The 19421-nt window shown below is 45.3% G+C and overlaps 2 protein-coding genes across 3 annotated transcripts in view; both read left to right on the forward strand.

Moving 5' to 3' along the window:
* The first annotated feature begins 113 nt into the window (after positions 1 to 113).
* FBXO24 (F-box protein 24) lies at positions 114 to 15692 on the forward strand. Of its 2 annotated transcripts, none has more exons than XM_027843976.1 (10): positions 114 to 317; positions 1922 to 2020; positions 2132 to 2315; positions 3237 to 3475; positions 3735 to 3969; positions 4870 to 5028; positions 5363 to 5484; positions 5721 to 5852; positions 14451 to 14621; positions 15084 to 15692. In XM_027843976.1, the coding sequence occupies exons 1-10, from the start codon at positions 153 to 155 to the stop codon at positions 15444 to 15446; spliced, it is 1869 nt and encodes a 622-aa protein (XP_027699777.1). In that variant the 5' UTR covers positions 114 to 152; the 3' UTR covers positions 15447 to 15692. The 2 variants fall into 2 exon arrangements, with proteins under 2 accessions (XP_027699777.1, XP_027699784.1); XM_027843983.1 differs by lacking the exon at positions 114 to 317 and adding an exon at positions 643 to 759.
* Positions 15693 to 16177: 485 nt separating this feature from the next.
* Positions 16178 to 19421, forward strand: part of PCOLCE (procollagen C-endopeptidase enhancer) — a 5909-nt gene continuing 2665 nt past the window's right edge. The window contains exons 1-3 of the mRNA XM_027844120.1: positions 16178 to 17017; positions 18014 to 18122; positions 18821 to 19079. Coding sequence (XP_027699921.1) covers positions 16908 to 17017; positions 18014 to 18122; positions 18821 to 19079 — 478 coding nt within the window. The 5' untranslated portion in view covers positions 16178 to 16907. The remainder of the gene's footprint in view (positions 17018 to 18013; positions 18123 to 18820; positions 19080 to 19421) is intronic.

Consider the following 19421-nt stretch of genomic DNA (forward strand, 5'->3'; position numbering starts at 1 on the left):
GGGCGTGGCCTCTGCTCAGAGGAACGTTTTGGCCTGCCAATAGTAATAGAAGGGGGCGGTGCCAGGGTTAATCTGGGTGGAGATTGAGATTCCGCTAACCTGGGAAAGGACGGGGGTGAGGGAAGCTATGGGTAGTAACGCTAGAGGGCAAAATGAGCGAGCGAGAGAAAGTTGGGAGCGCGCAGGCAGAGTGGCTGGCTGAGGACGGACAGAAAGCGAGGAGGAGCCGGGGGTCGAAGGGGGCAGGAGCTGGTGAGAAGTGCTGGAGACTGGCGGCACATAAAGAGGCACGAGTGTGGCAGGGCGAGCGTGCAAAGGTCGGATGGACTCCTCAGGCAGTGACCTAAGGGTGCAAGGGAGGTGAGCGTGCCAGTGTAAGGTCGTAGAGGTGGCGTACGTGTGTGTGCCAGGAAAGTGCCAGAGACCTGAAGCACCCCAGAGGACCGGGAGAGTGAGGGTCCAGTTGTTGAGAGAGGCACAGGGAGTGTGCACAGGCTGCTGCAGCCCAGGGTGCTTGCAGAGGGGAGCTGCCGCTGTCAGTCTTTGCAAGGGAGAGGGGGCCGGTGAACTCTCCGACCCCAAGCTTTTCTCCTTCCCAGCTCTGGAATACAATTACAAATCCCTATCCCTGCTGAAACGGTTTTCCTTCTATTAAGAATGAGAACTCCTGAAGAGACCCTGAGGCTGTCTGCCCGCAGAGGCTTCCAGGAGTGCTGGGAACAACTGGGGAGGAAAACAGGTCTACGGTTGGAGAAAAGGGTTAGGAATAAAAAAAATTTCTCTCCCATACTTTGCCCCCACCCCCAAAAGAAAATCAGTTGCACTTTCAGGTATGAAGATGTTTTTGCTGGGGCATAACCCAGAATTGTTTTCTAGTGGTGGTACTGGTGAGACTTGGTAACCAGACTGATGATGATTTCCCTTGAGACCAAGGGCTGCACTCTAGCTGGGCCAGGGTTAGGTCTGTAGTCAGTAGTCATGGAATATTGAAGCCAACTAGCCAACACAGGGAGCAAATACTGAGCATTGTTAGGGTGTTGCTATACAGGAAGAAAACCCTCCATCATATTCCCCCCAAAGACTCCATTTTCCAGAGCCCAGTAAAAGTTGGCAAGAAAGGGAGATTAGCTTCCCCAGGATTATGTGATACATAATCCTAGTCATTACTGGAATACAAAATTGTAGTATTGGAAGTTGTAGAGTAGGAAGATCTCAGCTACTGCTCCTGAATAAATCCTGGGAGAAAGGAGAGGTGTCCCTTTATTGAAGAATCATGTGTGAGTCCTCTGAGGCCATAGGGTAAGAGATTGGCCAGAGATCCAGGGGCTTACTAAGAGAGGAAGTCCTGGGCAAGGTTGGGTATACAGGTCACAGTGGCTGGATGGTGAGGTCACAGAGAAGTTTGTTTGCCTGGTGCTCCATGTGGGGGAGGGGCCGCAGAGGGGGAGGGGTCTCAAAGGACCCCCAAGCCCAGGGAGAGGGCATGGTGTGGGAAGGGCAGTACGGGTGGGGCCCAGGAGCTGAGTGAAGGGGGCAAGGGGGGCCCAGGTGGCCAAGGAAGGGAAGGAGCAGGGGGGGGAGGGGGGTCAGGATGGTGAGGAGGAGCCGGAGAAGGAGGCTGCAGAGATTCACAAGGCTGTGCGATCGGGAGGAGGGGCTCAGGGTGAGGGGGATGGGGGCAAGGGCATGGGATAACAGATACAAGAGAGTAGTGTTAGGGTAGTGGGGGAATAACTATGTCTTGCACAGAAACAAGCCTGAAAGACAGATAAACGTAATGGGAGGGGATGCAGCTATGAAACAGAGAGAGGAGAGAGATAGAAGGAAGGAGATAGGCAAGAGTCTCAGAAAGAGAAGATGGGAGAAAAACAGTGGCCACATGATTTTAAATGATCTCACCATTTTTCTTCTCCTTGGGTAGGTAAAGCGGAGCTGCCCCCCATGTGGACCAGAGCCTGGAAGTGGTGGGAAGAAGGGCAGAGGGAATCCTGTGTCTGTTCAGCTGTTCCCCCCTGAGCTGGTAAGTTGAGGGACTTTCTGGAAGCCTTAGACTTCAGGGGGTCAGTGCTGAGGGTTGGGACTAAACATATGTCTCAACTGATTGATGTCTCTCTTCCCCTGAATCTTCTAGGTGGAACACATTATCTCATTCCTGCCAGTTCGGGACATTGTTGCTCTGGGTCAGACTTGCCGATATTTCCAAGAAGTATGTGATGCTGAGGGTGTGTGGAGAAGAATCTGTCGCCGGCTCAGCCCCCGACTCCGAGAGCAGGGTGCTGGTGCTCGGCCCTGGAAAAGAGCTGCTATCCTAAACTGTATGCCTCAATAACAGGATTCCCCAGCCTCAACCAACCCCTTCCCTACAACTGGGCCTAAGCTCTTTCTCTTACTCCATACACTTTATGACTTCCAAGACCTTGGGAGAGAGCCTGGAAGAGATTTACTAAACTTCAGCTGTATGCCCTTCCCATTCTATCCCACTCCCCACCCTAGAAATGCCATTAAATTCCTAGAATCCTAGAGATAGTCCTTTAATAGCTCCCCCCAAAAAACCCCTAGCCTAAAGATTCTTGGATACTCCACTAACCCCTACTTCTGTATACCCAGTCCAATAATATCTCTCCTGCTTTTTTCTTCTCCTCCCCCCCAACAAAAAACAAAACAAAACAGCCTTTAGTCCAGAGATCTACATTCTCCCAGAGAAATCTAAAGATCCCTAGTCCTAAATTCCTGACAAATGGAATTTCCCAAATTTTCTCCAAGATCCCTCAAAGCTCTCTAAAGATTCCTTGACAACTCCTAGCTTTGCTTCCCTAACCCTCTTATCTCTGAGGAAATGTGGGGAGGGACCTGGGTTCTGGATTTCTAACTCTAGGCTCAGTATGAGAGAGGGTTATTGGACAGGCCTTTCTCTATCTCTCCCTATCACCTCTGTCTCTTTGTTTTGTTTGTATGTTTGTCTCTCTCCCAGGATTTTCCTGATATTTCTGACACAGGACTAGACCTTGTAGCTAAGCACGTCTTTGGGGGTGGGGAGATTTGGCATGGGGTAAAGGGAAAGAAGGGAGTGCCCAGGCCTGTGACCTAAGAGTTATAAAATGTGGGCATGGATTTTTTAATGATTCTCAGTCCTATAAATGGGAGGGGTAGGAAGCTAAGAACCATGGAGTTGTAGAATCCAGTTTGTCCCAGACTTAACCACTGCCCCCTGCCATATATAATTTCCCCTCCCCCAGACACCAAAGGCCTATACTTCCAGGCGTTTGGGGGCCGCCGCCGCTGCCTCAGTAAGAGCGTGGCCCCCCTGCTTGCCCATGGATACCGACGCTTCCTGCCAACCAAGGACCATGTCTTCATTCTTGATTATGCTGGAACTCTCTTCTTCCTCAAGAATGCACTGGTGTCTTCCACTCTTGGCCAGATCCAATGGAAGAGGGCATGCCGATATGTTATACTGTGCCGAGGAGCCAAGGATGTGAGACTGAGACCCTACAGACCTCCTCCAAATTCCTCATTCTCGGGACCCAAGTGTCCAGGACCATAGCCCCCTTACCGCCACTAGGGGTGTCCCCTTAGACCCAGGCATCTGGGAATTTAGCTTCAGCCCACTGCCTTCCAGCCCTACAATGTTGGGACTAGTAATTTCCACCAGTTCTGAGACTGAAGTATCCTAATTGCCCCTGCCTTGTTGCCAAGTGGCCCCTGGGACCCAGTTATCCCTATTTTCCTTGCAGTTTGCCTCAGATCCACGGAGTGACACTGTCTATCGTAAATACCTGTATGTGTTGGCCACACGGGAGCAGCCAGGAGGGGTGGGGGGGCCTGGTGGAAGAGCCTGCGACTGTGTGGAGGTTTATCTGCAGTCCAGCGGGCAGCGTGTCTTCAAGATGACATTTCACTACTCCATGCGCTTCAAACAGATTGTGCTGGTTGGTCAGGAGACTCAGCGGGCTCTGTTACTGCTTACTGGTATGATCCCGCCATCATCTCCCAAATCTAAAGCTGCAAAATGTCAGAGTCAGAAGAGGCCTTAGGAGGTCCTCCAGTCTATCTTCCCCTTCATTTTACAAAAAGATGAGAAAACTGAGGGGAAGTGATTTGCTCAAGGTCGCACAGCCTGAATTAGAAGTCCAGATCTGGGGTCCTTTCAGAGGCCTCCCCTTCCCCTAATTCCATTAAATAAACATCTATTAAGCCCCAACTTGTTACAATCAGTACTAGGTGTTTTGGAAGACCACCACAGATAAGTAAATGCCTTAGAAATGTAAAAAACCTCCATATCAATTGTTGGCCTTCTCTAAAGTAGGGTTAAGAGGGAGAGAGGCAGATAACTGGAAACTTGAAATGTAACACCACCACCCCCCAACCCCCAGAAAAAAAATGAAACCCAAAGAGCTTATATGCCTGTAATAAAGAGCTTAGATGCATAAGCTCCTTAGGTAAAATGATTATCTCACTTATATTTTTATCTCCTGGGCCTATAGAGTGCTTGGCACATAGTAAGTGCTAAATGTTTGCTAATGGAGTGATTACTCTTTTTGGATCCCTTAATATCACTTCTAGACCCCAATTCTGCTTCAAATTCCTGAACACATGGATCTTGACAATTTAGCTTCCCTTTTATTCTCCCTGATCCCAGCCTTCCAACTCAACTGAGTTTGAGAAGACTATCAGATTGGGGGGATGGGGGAAATCTTTAATGAACTTGATTAAGTCACTTCTCCCTAATGTTCTAAATCTTCCATCTCAAAGGAAAGGAAGATTATTCCCTGGTTTTGAGGGTCAGTTTGAATGGTAAGGGAGTGGTGGTCTCCTATTCCCTTAAAATCCTTAACAACCTCTTCCTGGCCCATCCCCTACATTCTCTAGAAGAAGGAAAGATTTACTCCCTGGTGGTGAATGAAACACAGCTAGACCAGCCTCGGTCATACACAGTACAACTGGCACTGAGGAAAGTGTCTCGTTGTCTGCCTCATCTCCGAGTGGCCCGAATGGCCTCCAATCAAAGCAGCACACTCTACATTACAGGTACATCTCCCAGGGCCCCATTCCCAAACCCTCATTTGCTTCTCCCATGACCTCTGTACAATTCTGAATAAGTTCATTATTATTATGAGTATTATTAATGTGTGTACTGAGCATTCCAGTATCTGGGATCACTACAGACTTTAGAGTTCTGGTCCCCACTCACCCAAGGACTCTAGCTGTCCCTAATCTCCCATCCTGTCCTCTATCCCCTCCTCCCTTATTCCATTTCTCCAACAGTTTTATCTAGGGATAGCCTTCATCCAGGGGTGGGAGCCTTCTTGGGACATACAGATATTTTAGGAGCTTCAGTGCTGAGAACCCCCACCCCCCCCAGACCAGGGGGGAGTATATTTTGAGGTACACACTCCTGGAGTATATCGTGATCTCTTTGGGACCCTTCATGCCTTTGATCCTTTGGACCAACAGATGCCACTTGCCCTCTCACTACCTGCTAAGGTAGGAGATCCTCTAAAGGGGTTTGGGGGGGAAGACCTAGGAAGCAGAAATTGTGGGGCCAAGAATAGAAGAGATTTGGACAAAGATGGGAGGAGGTGTGATCAGGGAGGTGTTGGCCTGAAAAGAAATGGGGAAAGAGAAAGGTTTTAGGGATCTGGTCTTAGGAGTTTGATATTCGAAAGAGCTGAACACCCTGCCCTTACTACTGCCCTTTCTACTTCACCCTCCTCCCCCAGATACTATTCTGTGCTCTTGGCTACAATCACCTTGGTCTGGTAGATGAATTTGGACGAATCTTCATGCAGGGAAACAATAGATACGGGCAGCTAGGAACGGGAGACAAGATGGACCGTGGGGAACCCACTCAGGTGAGACGCATTACCAAAATTTTGGAGACCTGACCCAGGTGTCCTGATACACATCCTTTTGCTCTCATATTGCCTCTTCTCATGGGACCTAGGCTTTCTGCCTCTACTATTCAGATGCCCCCAGAATTGAGTCCCTAGTCCCCAGTCAAGTCAAGAAATGTTGATTCAGTGTGTGTAAAGGAATGATAGCTTGTTACTCTGTGTGCATAGCAGCGCCAGTCAATCTATAAACAGATATTTACTGAAAACCCTGTGTTTGGCAACATGCTGTGGAAAGAGCAGGAAAAGAATAGGAAAAGTCTTTGTCTTTAAAGAGCTTGTGATCTAACTGGGAGAGATTAGGACAAACACTTGAAACAACTAGAAAACACTATAAGATAATATTCAATTCAACAAACATTCAGTGCTTAATATATGTGTGTCTCTCAGCTTTGTGCTGAGCTCTGAGGGAGACAAATCAGTCAGGCAGGCTCCCTGCCCACATGGGGTTTACAGTCAAGAAAGAAGATAAAGTACACAGTAAGACATGACACCTTTACAGAGTGATTTGTAAGGTCATTGGTTCACAGATAAGAGCTTGAATGGTCTCCAGAGGCCTTTTAACTACCTTCCTCATTTTATAGTTGAAGAAACTGTGTCCCAGAGAGGTTAGTGACTTAGCTAAGGTCACACAAGTAGCTTAAAAGCAGCAGAGGTGGGATTTGACCCAAGGTTCTGACTCACAAACTCATTTCACTGCCCATTGGGAATAAGATTGGATTAGCAAGGAATGGGCCAAATTTTAAAGGACCAAGAACAAAGTTGAAGTGGCATAAAGTGGCCATCAGAGATTTTTAAGTAGGGCCATGACATGATGAAAGTAGTGGTTCATAACAATATGTTCTGTAGCACTCTCTGGTTTTCAAAATGCTTTTCTCACTGCCCTGTGTGTTAGAAGCAAATATTATCCACTTTTGACAAATAAGGAAACTCAAGCTTAAAGAAATTATGACTTGTTCCAGGATTATAAGACTGGGACTTGAATCCCCATGTCTCCTGATTCATAAGCACTCTTTCCATTCTACTACACTGTCTCTTATGAAGGAATAGTCTGTGATTGATGTGGTTGATTGATGTTGGTTGGTTTTGATGAACTGCTTTTTTTTTTTCTCTTTTTAATTTACAAGGGAGATGGCTCACTGGGAAGGGGAGGGATATATCTGGAAATGAAGGTGATGGAAAAGCAAACTATATCAATAAAAAACTTTAAATAATACCAAAAAAGAAAGCATGTCTGGCAGATTTGTGAAAGATGGACTACTTAGATGGGGAAGAAGCATCAGGGAAACTATTCATTCAATTCATTCAAATGTATGATTTTTAGGGTCCTTACAACTTTACAATCTTAACGTTAAATATTTCATATCTACTCCTCTGGGCTTTGTGGGGGATACAAGATGACTTAAGATACAGTCCCTACCCTTAAGAAGTTAATATTCTAGCAAGTGAGATAAAACATGGGTTAAGTGACTTACCCAGGGGTCACACAGCTAGTAAGTGTCAGGTGTTTGGTCTGAGGTCAGATTTGAACTCAGGTCCTCCTGACTTCAGGGCCAGTGCTGTATCCACTGCACCACCTAGCTGCCCCCTAATAAAACGTTTTAAATCCTGACTCTGTTGCTTACTCCCAGGTGACCTTGGGCAAGTTGATTAGCCTCTTTGGACTTCAGTTTGCTCATCTGTACAGTGATGAGTTGGTTGGACTAGATGACCTCCAAGATCTCTTCTAGTTCTGAACCTGTGATCCTATGAAAAGTCATAATGTAGATGTGCTAAAGGAATTCAAAGGACTGAAAGGTTATTTCTGTCATTGTAGGAGGGCAGAAGTACTTGGGAAGTCAAGTCAACAGCACATATTAAGCACCTACTATGTGCCCAGGCACTGTGCTAAGTGCTGGGGATACAAAGAAAGTTCCCTCACCCTGAAAAAATTAGTTCTTTGTAACTAATGATAACAGCATTTATACAGCATTTTAAAGTTTTCAAAGCACTTTACAGATATTTTATCCTCACAACAATCCTGGGATGTTGGTGCTATTATTTCCCCATTTTACATGTGGGGAAACCAAGTTAGATGGTTATGTGATTTGCCCAGGGTCACACTACAATGTGTCTAGGGTAAATTTGAACTCAAAGGTAACATTCCAAGCTGGGCCTAGAAGGCTGTGAAAATAATCCAGCCATGAGGTGATAAGAACCTGGACTAAGGTTGGAGGCATTAGGAATGTAAGCAAAGTATTGAGAGACATTTAAAAAAATGTCTCAGGAATTGATTATATGACAAAAGAGATGAATGTATGGATGAATAAGGTTTTCAGAATGGTGGAACCTCCAGCAGAGGCAGGGAATCTAAGAACTGGAAGTACTTTAGAAACTATCAAATCCAACCACCATCTGAACAAAATCCTCCAGCCTTTGCTGGAAGACCTCCAGTGAGAAAAGGAAATTACTACCTCCCGAGACAGCCCATTCCATTTTTAGACAGCTCTAAGTGACAGGAAGTTATTCCTTACATCAAGTCTTAAGTTTTCCTGTTCCTAATTCTGCCCTCATACCATGCAGAGAAATCTAATCCTTCTATATTATAACGCTTTCCTTCTTTAGGTTAAATGTCCTCAGTTCTTTCAAATGCTGCTCATATGGCATAAGCTTGATAGCCCTGCTGGCCATGCTGATGGCCCTTCTTTGAGTGTCAGTCCGCTTATCAACAATGTCCTTCCTAACAGTTAGCATCCAGAACTAGACACAATATTCTAAATATGGACTTACCATGGCAGAGTACAACAGGAGCATCACCTCCCTAATCTTGGACAATATGCCTCTCAATGTAAACTAAGATACAATGAACTTTTGGGGCTCTCACATTATACTATTCATACATACTGAGCTTGTAATACTATAAACTATGAGATCTTTTTCAGGTAAGCTCCATTCTATAGCCATACTTCCCCCAACTTTCACGTAAGACATTGAATTTTAAACTTAAGCATAAATAAGATGCTATTAAATGTCATCTTATTAGATCATAGGATCTTAGATTTGGAGCTAAAAAAGTACTTAGGAGACCATTGAATCCAACCCCTCAGAAACTGAGGAGCAAGGAGGTTAAGTGATTTGCCCCAGGGTCACACAACTAATCAGTCAATAAATATTTATTAAGCACCTGATATGTGTCAGGCACCCAGAGGCAAGATTTACCAATAATAGGTAACATTTACATAGTGTGTGTGCCAGGTGCTGTGCTAATAAATGATTTACAATTATTGCTTAATCTTCACAGCAACCCTGGGAGGTAGGTGCTATCTCCATTTTACAAGATGGGGAAACTGAGGCAAATAGGTTAAGTGGCATGTCCAGGGTCATAGAGCTAGTGAGTAATGTTAGATATGAAGTTAGGTCACTCAGGTCTTCCACACTCAAAGCCTGGTGCTCTACCCATTTCACCTGCATGCCCTCATCCATAAAACTAAGTTGAACAAGCCTTCCTGTCTTCAAGTCCAACATGCTGTCCCTATTGATTCTAGGGTCTGGTCTGTGCCAAGGTCTTTCACAATTCTGATTCTGTCATTTGTTCTCTCTCCCTCCTAGCTCTGGGTATTCTGCTAAGTTTGAGAAGCATGACATTTAGGCCTTTATTCAAGCCACTGATGAAAATGTTAAATAATAGAGTTGCTGGCTACCTCTGTCCCATCATATGCAATTATGATGTGTATTTTTAGTTTACATCTCTTTATGTGTGTACATGTTTTCACCACAGTAGAATGTAAGGGTCCTTGAGGTTAGGGATTCTTTTGTTTTTGTCTTTCACCCAACAAGCATTAAATTTTTTTAACTTTGTATTGATATCTTGTTTTTATATCACCTTCATTTATGAATATATCTCTCCTCCCTCCCCTACCCATCAAGCTATTCCTTGTAACAAAGAATAAAGAGGGAAAAAAGTAGTTCAACAAAACTAGCCAGCATATCTGACAGCATATGCAGTGTTCCACAGCCACAATCCCTCACCTCTGCAAAGAAGGTAGGGAGGTGCTTTTTCTAATCTCTGAGGCCAATCTCTGGTTGTAATTATATACTGTTCAGTTCCATTTTCTTCTTTCCATTTACATTGTTGTAGTGATATATATTATTTTCCTGGTTCTATTCACTTCACTGTATCAGTTCATATAAGTCTTCCATGCTTATTTGAATTCTTCATATTCATCATTTCTTATGGTACAGTAATATTCCATTATATTCATTTGATTTAAGTCAAGTCAAAAACTATTAAATGCTTAACATGTACCAGGCACTATGCTAAACACTAGATTAGGCATTCTTTAATCAATGGATATCTATATCAAGTATTTATTAAGCACCAGACATGGTTACAAAAACAAAAAATGAAGCCGTATATACCCTTTAGAGTTTCCGTACTATTAGAGGGAAATAACATGTACATAGAAAATTAAATACAAAGCAACTTCCGGAAAGAAGGCTAGAACTGGGGGGAGGGAGTGAGGGGGGTGTCAGAATTCTTATTCTGAGACTCCTATACGATGAGGCACCTGAACTGAGCTTTAAAGGAAACTAGGAATTCTAAGAAGGATAGTCAGAAGGCAGGGCATTACTGATATGAGAGAGAGCCTGTAGAGAGACAAAAAGGTAGGAAATAGAACATGTATGGGAAACATGCATTTTGGCTAGAAGGTAGAGTTTATGCAGGGGGAATAATGTGCAATAGACTTGGAAAGGGAGGTTGGAGCCAGATTATAATGGGCTTTAAATGCCAAAGAAGTCTATATTTGTTCCTAGAGTCATTTGGAAACCACTGGAGTAGAGGAGTGGCATAGTCAGATCTGTGCTTTAGGAATATTGATTTGGCATTTGTGTGAAGGATGGATTGGAAAGGGAAGAGATTTGAGGCCGGGAGACCAATTAGGAGCCTGTTGTAATAATACAAGTGAGAGGTGATAAGGGCTGAACTAGAATGATAGCCTTATGAATGAAGAGAGAGAGGGTGGGTTTGAGATGTTACTGAGGTAGAATTGCTAAGGCTTAACAACTGATTGCCTATAAAGGATAAGAGAAAGGAAAGAACCGAGGAGGACTCTGAGATTGAAAACCTGGGTTGGGTGACTAAGAATTTCAGCAGAATTAGGGAAGTTAGGGTTTGGGGAGGTTGATAAGTTATTTTTTAGGGATGTTCAGTTTAAGATGTCTATGGGACATTTAGTTAGAAATGTCTACTAGTTGGTGATGCAAGACTAGAGCTCAGGAAAAATACTTGGGCTGGAAATATAGATCTGGGAATCATCTCTATAGGGATGATAGTTAAACCTATGGGAACTGACTAGATCTTTGTATCTCTGATGCCTAGCTAGCTGCCTACCACGTAATAATTGTTTAATAAATGCTTGTTCAATGAATGGATCTGGTACAAGGTCAAGTGGTCCTATGGAGTCCTCCTTCGAAGCTGATATTTGAGTCTGACCATTCAGTCAGTATTTGACTGTACTGTAGTGTAACCTATAGAAACTTTATAAAATATGTTACTAAAATCTAGGTAAGGGGGCAGTTAAGGTGGCACAGTAGACAGAGCACTAGCCTTGGAGTCAGGACGACCTGAGTTCAAATCAGGCCTCAGACACTTACTAGCTAGCTGAGTGACCCTGGGCACATCACTTAACCCCTATTGCCTCCAAAATTAAAAAAAAAAATCTAAGTAAACTATCTCTATAGCATTCCTTTGATCTATCAGCTTAGTAACCCTGTCATAAAAGGGAATTAGGTTGGTCCGGTAGGACCTGTTTTTGACGAAACTATGCTACCCTTTATGAGTGCTGCTTCCTTTTCTAGATGTCTATTAACTGTATCTTTCAAATGAAAAATTCTAGAATTTTCCCAGAGCCAAGCTCACAGACCTGTGTTCTGCAGATTTCAGTTTCCCCCTTTTTAAAAAATTAGGACATTAGCCTATCTTCAGTCCCTGATACTTCCTATTCTCCACTATTTTCAAAGATCACTAAGTGAACCAGCAGTCTTAACTATCATTTCTTTCAGCACCCAATGATGTAGTTCATCTGAGCTTGGTCTTGGTGTTGAACTCATCAAGATCAACTAAGTATTCTCTTATTCACTCTCCATTTTAGAGGGCTATCAACTCTCTGTTTGCCATTTTATTTCTGTCTTTTCAAGTCTAAAAGATCATTCACCTTGAGACATCGGGATAATTGAAGGTTCATGGCCTTCATCTCTTTGCCAAGCCCTTCATCTCTTTCCCTTTTCTTTCCCAGTGGTCAATATTCTACTTCAGTGACATTGTTTCTTTTTCTGCCTCTATTGATCTTCACCCCAATGCTTTCTACCATGTTTCTTCTCTCTGGTTCCTGCATCTCTTCATACAAGTTTAACTTCTTAACATACATACAATGTTATTGGGTCCCATCTTCCTTTTCACTTATCCTAAAGGTTTAGAATCATAGATTCAGAGTTAGAAGGGATTGTAGAGGCCATGTAATCTGGCCTCCATATCTACACATGAGAAAACTCAGGCTCAGAGAGATTAAGTGATTTCATATATCTTCCTCCAGAGTCATATTCCAGGAAGAGTCATCCCACTAAGTCTCAATAATGCCTCTGAGTTCAAATTTGCCTCCTTGTATTAGGAAGAAGAATTTTGGGGAAAGATAATAAGCTGCATTTTGGACATGTGAAAGTTAACAATGAAGGCTAACTGGAAATATTTTAGCAGGTAGTTGGAGATACAGCCTGCAGTTTGGGTGAAAGGACAGGGTTAGAAAACTAGATTAGGGTTTCATCCATGTAGCCTTAAAATCATCTACATTTGTTTAGAGAACACTTGATAGTTATAAAACACATTGACATACATTATCTCATTTAATTCTAATAGGAACCCAAAGAATTAGACAGTCAAAGTATTGTTAATCCATTTCTCCTGTTTACAAATGAGAGAACTTAAGTTTGAGGAGGTTATAAGTAATTGGTCAGAGTGTCTCTCTGCCAGTTAGCAGATGGTGGAACTGAGACTCCTAGTCCACTTTCTTTTTCTTCTACCCCACCATTCTTTTCAGAGAAGTGATAAATGAAATGGTGAGAATATATGAGAGAGAAAGAGAGAAGAAGGGGGGAGAGAGAGGGAGAGACAGAGAGACACTGAGAAAGAGTAAGGAGGAGGAGAGAAGAGAAGGAGCAGCTAAAAGCCAAAGTCTGAACTTTGGAACATATCCCACAAGAAGCTGAATGAAGAAGGAAAAATGAAATTAAGAAAAAGCATTGAAGTAGTAGAAAGAGAGAACCAGAATGGTGTATAGTAGCACAGAAGCTAAGGGAAGAAATAGTTTCCAGAAGAGGGTAGTCAACATTGTCATGTGCAACTAAGTTCCAGGAAAATGAGGATGGAAAAAAAAATCATCAAAATGATTAATCAGGATAATACTGAATCTTCAATGGACCCACTTTTGTATAATGGTGAGGACAGAGCCCAGACTGGGAGAGATCAGGTGGTTGAAGAAATGAAGGTAGCAGGTATATTTTGTAAAAATGTATTAGCATGAGAAGGAGGAAGGGGATGGATAAATTTACCAGGTCCCATCAAGCAAGACAGGCACATTCAGGAAAATAGCAAATTCTGTCTTGACAGATCCATGAATCATCAAACCAGATAGGGCTCCAACTGTTGGTAATTCTTTTTTCACTTAAAAAAATACATTTTTATCAATGTCTTCTGTTCCTTACATCATCATAGTGACATTTAATAAATGTTGTTTATTTGTTGTTTAAAAAAATGTGTTAGCACTTGGATGGGAAGACCACCAGGCTTAGATGAGGAGGAGCCATAGAGATTCCCTCTCTGGTCTCAAACCCCTTATCTTCCAAGGTGAGGAAACTTCCAGGGAAATAATACCCAGGGAGGTAAAGTCACACATCATACAGATAAAAAATTCTAGAGGCAGAATTCAAATATAAGTCTTCTGATTACAAATCCAGGGTTTTTTCTCACTTTATTTGACTGCCTCTAAGAGGCAGCAGGAGATAGTGAAAGGTTTGTGATAAGGCATATTAGAAAGCAGCAGAAAGGAGCGAATGGAAAAGGAAGAGATAAAAGAGGGAGGGGTAAGACAATAATCCTGTATGTCAGGAACTGAAAAGAATGGGGTCATGTATATATGTGGTATGGTAAACCTTGAGAACAGAAAGAACACCTGTTCCTAGAAGATTGAGGATTAGGATGAGCAGATGAATGCAGGAACTAAAATGTACTGATAAAGGGATATGGAGAAAAGTTGTGAAAGTAGAAGACAAGGTTCCTTCACTTCAAATCTAGTTGGGGAGAAAAAATATACAAGATGAAACTGGAGAATGATAGAAGGTTCTAGACCAGTCTGAGAATTCAGGATAAGGAAACAGAGTTAGTCAGGGAAAGCTTCACAAAGGAGGTGAAATTTGAGCTGAAAGTCTCTTCTTTCCCACCCCCCACCCCCCAAGCCTCCCTGCCCCCCAACCCAAGAATCCTTGGTGTCTTTCCTCACCTCAGGGATCCTGACATCTTGTCCCCAGGTACATTACCTGCAGTGCCCCATTGCCCTCTGGTGTGGCCTGAACCATTCCCTCGTGTTGAGCCAGAGCTCGGATTTCAGCAAGGAGCTGCTGGGCTGTGGCTGTGGAGCTGGGGGTCGGCTCCCTGGCTGGCCCAAGGGGAGTGCGTCTTTCGTCAAGCTCCACGTCAAGGTCAGGATTATGATGGGGGAAGCAAAGGCGGGTTATAAAGATCGGAGGTCGAGATAGATAAGAACCAGAAAGTAGGCTCTTTTGATCTCTGCCCTTCTACCCTCCCTGCCCCCCCCCCCCACTAAGTGATATGCATGCACACACAAATACATGCACACATAACTCTCTTCTTCGGTCCCTTTCCTGTTGTGTACCACTTGTTATGGGGTGTGTACCCTACCCAATAATCCTCAGGCTCTTCCCTGGCCCCTCCCTCACATATTTCTCCTATCTAGTTGGTTGGCTCTGTAGGAAAATGAAGTAGACTTCCCAAAACCCAGGCCTTCCATTTTCCCTTCCAAAACTCCAGCTTAAAATGCCCTATCCTTCTCCTGTGTACACACACACACACACACACACACACACACACACACAGAGTCATCTTCTCTAGCCTCAAATGCCTGCTGTGTTCTCTTCACTTAGGTCCCTCTTTGTGCCTGCTCTCTTTGCTCCACAAGAGAGTGCCTCTACATGCTCTCCAGCCATGACATTGAACACCGCCCCACTTACCGTGACCTGCCAGCCAGCAGGGCCACAGGCACATCAGAGTCCAGTGTGGGGACTGGGACATCCCAGGATCCTGGGGGGGCAGCCCAAGCCTGTGAGGAGTACCTGAGCCAGATTCACAGCTGCCCCACTCTACAGGACCGGATGGAGAAAATGAAGGAGATTGTGGGCTGGATGCCTCTGCTAGCTGCACAGAAGGATTTCTTCTGGGAAGCATTGAACATGCTGCAGAGGGCTGCTGGGGGAGGTGGCCCAGGACCTGCACCCCCTGAAAGCTGACCCCCCTTACTCCCCCAAAAGGAAGGGGAAAAACTGGCCAGGGGCCAGGACAGAGGAGAGCTGAAGCGTGTACTATATATATGTGAGAGATTTGGGGATGGGGGAGGGAACAGGAGACATGCACTGGGACGGGACAGGGGTTGTTTTGTAAAATGTTCGGGGGACTGCCCAGGAGGGGCCCCCAACCTGGGCATCATGGACAAAAGAAATTTGACGGATGGATACAATAAAAGAAGCCGCAGCAGAGCCCTGGATACTTGGGTCCTAGGAGGGGAGTAGGAATGATGGTTGCCTTGGATACTCATGAGAAATAAGGGCTCAAAGAAGAGAAAGCAGGGAACCTGAGAGTAGAATGCTTGAAGCTTAGGAAGAAGAGCTAAGGGAAGGTAGTGGACCTGGTCAGTGGAGATAGCCAAAGGAAGTGACTATTTTTTCTTCTCCTTTAACTCTCCCTTTGCCACAGCAAACCTCCCTAAGATCTAAATGGCAGGGAAAATGCCATCCCTTGAGGTTCTAGCTCCACATCGCAAAACACTCATCTTCTGTTTCCCCCATTAGATACTTTATCTTCTTTTTGCCTCAAAGTCTTCTATCTGTTCACATTTCTTTTTTTTTTTTTTGTGAGGCACTCGGGGTTAAGTGACTTGCCCAAGGTCACACAGCTAGTACGTGTCAGGTGTTTGGTCTGAGGCCGGATGTGAACTCAGGTCCTCCTGACTTCAGGGCCGGTGCTTTATCCACTGAGCCACCTAGCTGCCCCTCACATTTCTTTTGATATCCACTTTCCCACACTCATTCTTCCTCAGGTTTTACCTCCATATACTCAAGCTGTCCTTAACTTTTTCTCAGTCTCAAACTTTAACATGTCCTTCACATAGTACCTTCCTCCAGTCTTGTGCAAGCCCCTATCTGCTATTTCTTCAACTTGTCTGGCAGTGCTGGAACTATTTGCCCACCCTTCCAAATTCTCCCCTGACTTGGACTGGAGGGCCAGATGCCTAGAACCAAAGAATAGAAGTGGGGGCAGAGAAAAGGGGAACAGGAACCCTGGGTAAGCAGAATTAAGAGCTAGGTGGAAAGTGGGGGATGAGGTCAGATCCAGCTATCAGGCTGGAGGCAGTCCTAAATAGGAACTGGATGCATGAGTCCCCAGAGAAGAGCATGAGTTTGTGGTAAAATTACAAGACAGTTGGATCTTGGCCAATGGCTAGGGGTGCTTCCCCTGCTTCCCTCCACTTAGGTTAAGTCAATATTTGTGTGTACTGGGCTTGAGAGGCCCCCAGACTTGGCTCTGTTTTTTCACATCCCCTTCTTCCTCCCCTTCCCCCATTCCTCTCCCTAATTCGTCCAGTCCCCACGCCCACACACTCGAAGCCAACCCATCTGGCATTGATTATCCTGTTGCTGCTGGACTCAGCCGCTGCCTCTGTCTCAGGGACCCCGGCTCTTCTCCCCCTAGCCATGCTGCCTCCTATCCCACTCTTCGTCCTGGGGCCCCTCTTTACTTCCTTCGTCCTGCTATTCCTCACCCAGGCCCAGGGAGCTCCTGCCCAGACCCCCAACTACACCAGGTAGGTCTATTTCCACCCCTGATGTACCTTTCCCAATGTCTACAGAATCCAATGAAAGAACTTAGCTTTATGGATTTTATATTGATGGAAGCCATTGATTTTCCCCCCTCTCTTTTGCTCCTTGAGAACCCCTTCACTTTGACCCTCATCCTCTTTTGCTATTAGTCATCCTAAGTCTTCTTTCAGCTCTCCGGCTCTTTTGTTTCTCAGCTGACTCCCACTTGAACCCACCCAGAACCTTTTTTCTAATGTCTTGTACCTCTTTTCTCTGCCCTTCTTCTCCTTATTCCAGATTGCTGTGACCTGAAAGGAGCTACTTCACTTTAGAGGGTCTGAACATCTGTGTTCAGGAGGGATGGGGGGGATGGGTTAGTCAGAAGGTCAGGAAGTCTGATGCCCAAGTCCTCGGCTTCAGCAGAAATTGAGGCAAGTGTGGGAGTTAAAGGGAGGATGCCTGGATTCATTGAGATATATCATTGCTTTCCTCTCCCCTCATATCCTGCCCCCTCCTTTTAGCAGGCTTGTGGCCGTGGCCACATCTGGTGCTAGTTAAGTCAGCTCATGTCCCAGCTGCCTGGCAATGTAAAGGGAAAGGATTCCAAGAATTCCGGCCTTCTAGCCAGGGTAGGGGTGAAGGACCTGGGGGAATGGGCATAGAGAGGATGTTGGGAACAGTTACTCAAAACTGTATCTCCTCCTTTGCTCCCTATCCCTGGATCTTCCTCCCTATCCCAGTTGGCTGTAATGCCATTTGCCTTGCCCATTTGCCAAATGCTTTGCCCATTTCTAGTAACCCTTCTCTAGCCTCAATCTCACCTCCACTCCAGCAACTTTCCCACCCCTCCTGCATTTGTTTCATCCATATTTCTCAGTATACTATCTCACTAAAGTCTGACCCCTCCCCATTCTTATTTCTTATTTGTATCTCTTCTCTGCCTCCCCCTACTCATACTGATTACCCACCGCCTTCATTTATATGTCTGGCCAACTCCCTAGACCTGTGTTCCTGTGCGGAGGGGATGTGACCGGGGAATCAGGCTACGTGGCAAGTGAGGGCTTCCCCAATCACTATCCCCCCAACAAAGAGTGCATCTGGACAATCACGGTGAGTGTCCTCTCTGCCCCCAGCTCTGCCAATTTCAACCATTTCCCAACTCCTAGGATCAGGGCAGCTGATCTTGGAATAAATGCTCCCCTAAGAGTCTAAGATCCTTCCCCCCAATCAGGATCCAGGAAAAGGACCTTTCTCTTGCTAATCCCCATCTCCCTTATATCCATCAAACTAGGTCAGGTTACTGCCATCTCCCTACCCACTCCAAGGGAAATGCTTTCTGATGATATATCCTATTAAGCCCCAAGCTCAACACTCCTTAGTTTATAATAACCCATTTAGGATTCTAGAGTCCTTTACTTTTCTAACACTTCTGTACTTGCAGGGGAAGCACAAGCCTTGGCTCCTCCGTGCCTTCTTGCTAAAGGACATTCTGGGCAACAAGACCAAGGGAGGGAGACAAAGCTTCATCCCTATCAAAAATAAGTCTTACTGGCCAAAGAAGGAATTCTAGGGGACCTTTCTCCATAACTTGGACCCGGGCATCCCCAAACTCCCTTGGCTTAACTGCCAGAGGGGAACTTTTTGATGTTTTCCTGAACCACACCAGATCTCCATCTCATGATCTGGCCCCAGATAGCTAAGGACAAAGCTCCCCAGCAATGGTGAAGTTGGGATTATAGGTATGGAAAGAAGAAATGGGAGTCCTGAAGTGTACCTTGGCCCCTCTGCCCTTCCTTTTTCTCCTCCAGGTCCCTGAGAGTCAGACTGTTTCCCTCTCCTTCCGAGTCTTTGACTTGGAATTGGATTCCTCCTGCCGCTATGATTCCCTGGAGATTTTTGCTGGGGCAGGGACATCAGGCCAGAGTCTTGGACATTTCTGTGGGACCTTCAGGCCAGGGCCTGTGGTTGCTCCTGGCAACCAGGTGACACTGAGGATGAGGGCTGATGAGGGGACAGGAGGACGGGGCTTCCTGCTGTGGTACAGTGGGCGGGCTACCAATGGCAATGGTGAGATCACCCCTCCCCCCACCTCTCTCTCAAACACTCACACACATACTGCCACCCTGTAACTTGTGTCCCACCAGAATCCAAAGACAAAGAGATCCCTGTCCATAAGACACAAACCCCTCTCCCAAGAGGCTCAGGCCTGTCCCTACTAGAGGTCCCGCCATGCCTTACAGAGGGCCTTGCCTCCGGTTACTCTCCTTAATCCCCATCCTCCCCTCTCCTTTTGCCCTTACTAACTGTCCCTTCAGTCCCACCTCTCCATCTTTTCTACCCTTCCTTTCCCTCCCTCCCACCAAACCCCCTCTTCTAGGCACCCCCCCAGGTGCAAGGCGGAAATGGGGC

This window comes from Vombatus ursinus, unplaced genomic scaffold, assembly GCF_900497805.2.
Source record: "Vombatus ursinus unplaced genomic scaffold, bare-nosed wombat genome assembly UNPS02005197.1, whole genome shotgun sequence".
Taxonomy (NCBI): domain Eukaryota; kingdom Metazoa; phylum Chordata; class Mammalia; order Diprotodontia; family Vombatidae; genus Vombatus; species Vombatus ursinus.

Coding starts and splice junctions, on each gene's coding strand:
- FBXO24 (XM_027843976.1), top strand. CDS start 153: ATGAGCGAGCGAGAGAAAGTTGGGAGCGCGCAGGCAGAGTGGCTGGCT. Junction 2,021..2,131: donor AGCTGTTCCCCCCTGAGCTG/GTAAGTTGAGGG, acceptor TGAATCTTCTAG/GTGGAACACATTATCTCATT. Junction 3,476..3,734: donor TGTGCCGAGGAGCCAAGGAT/GTGAGACTGAGA, acceptor TTTTCCTTGCAG/TTTGCCTCAGATCCACGGAG.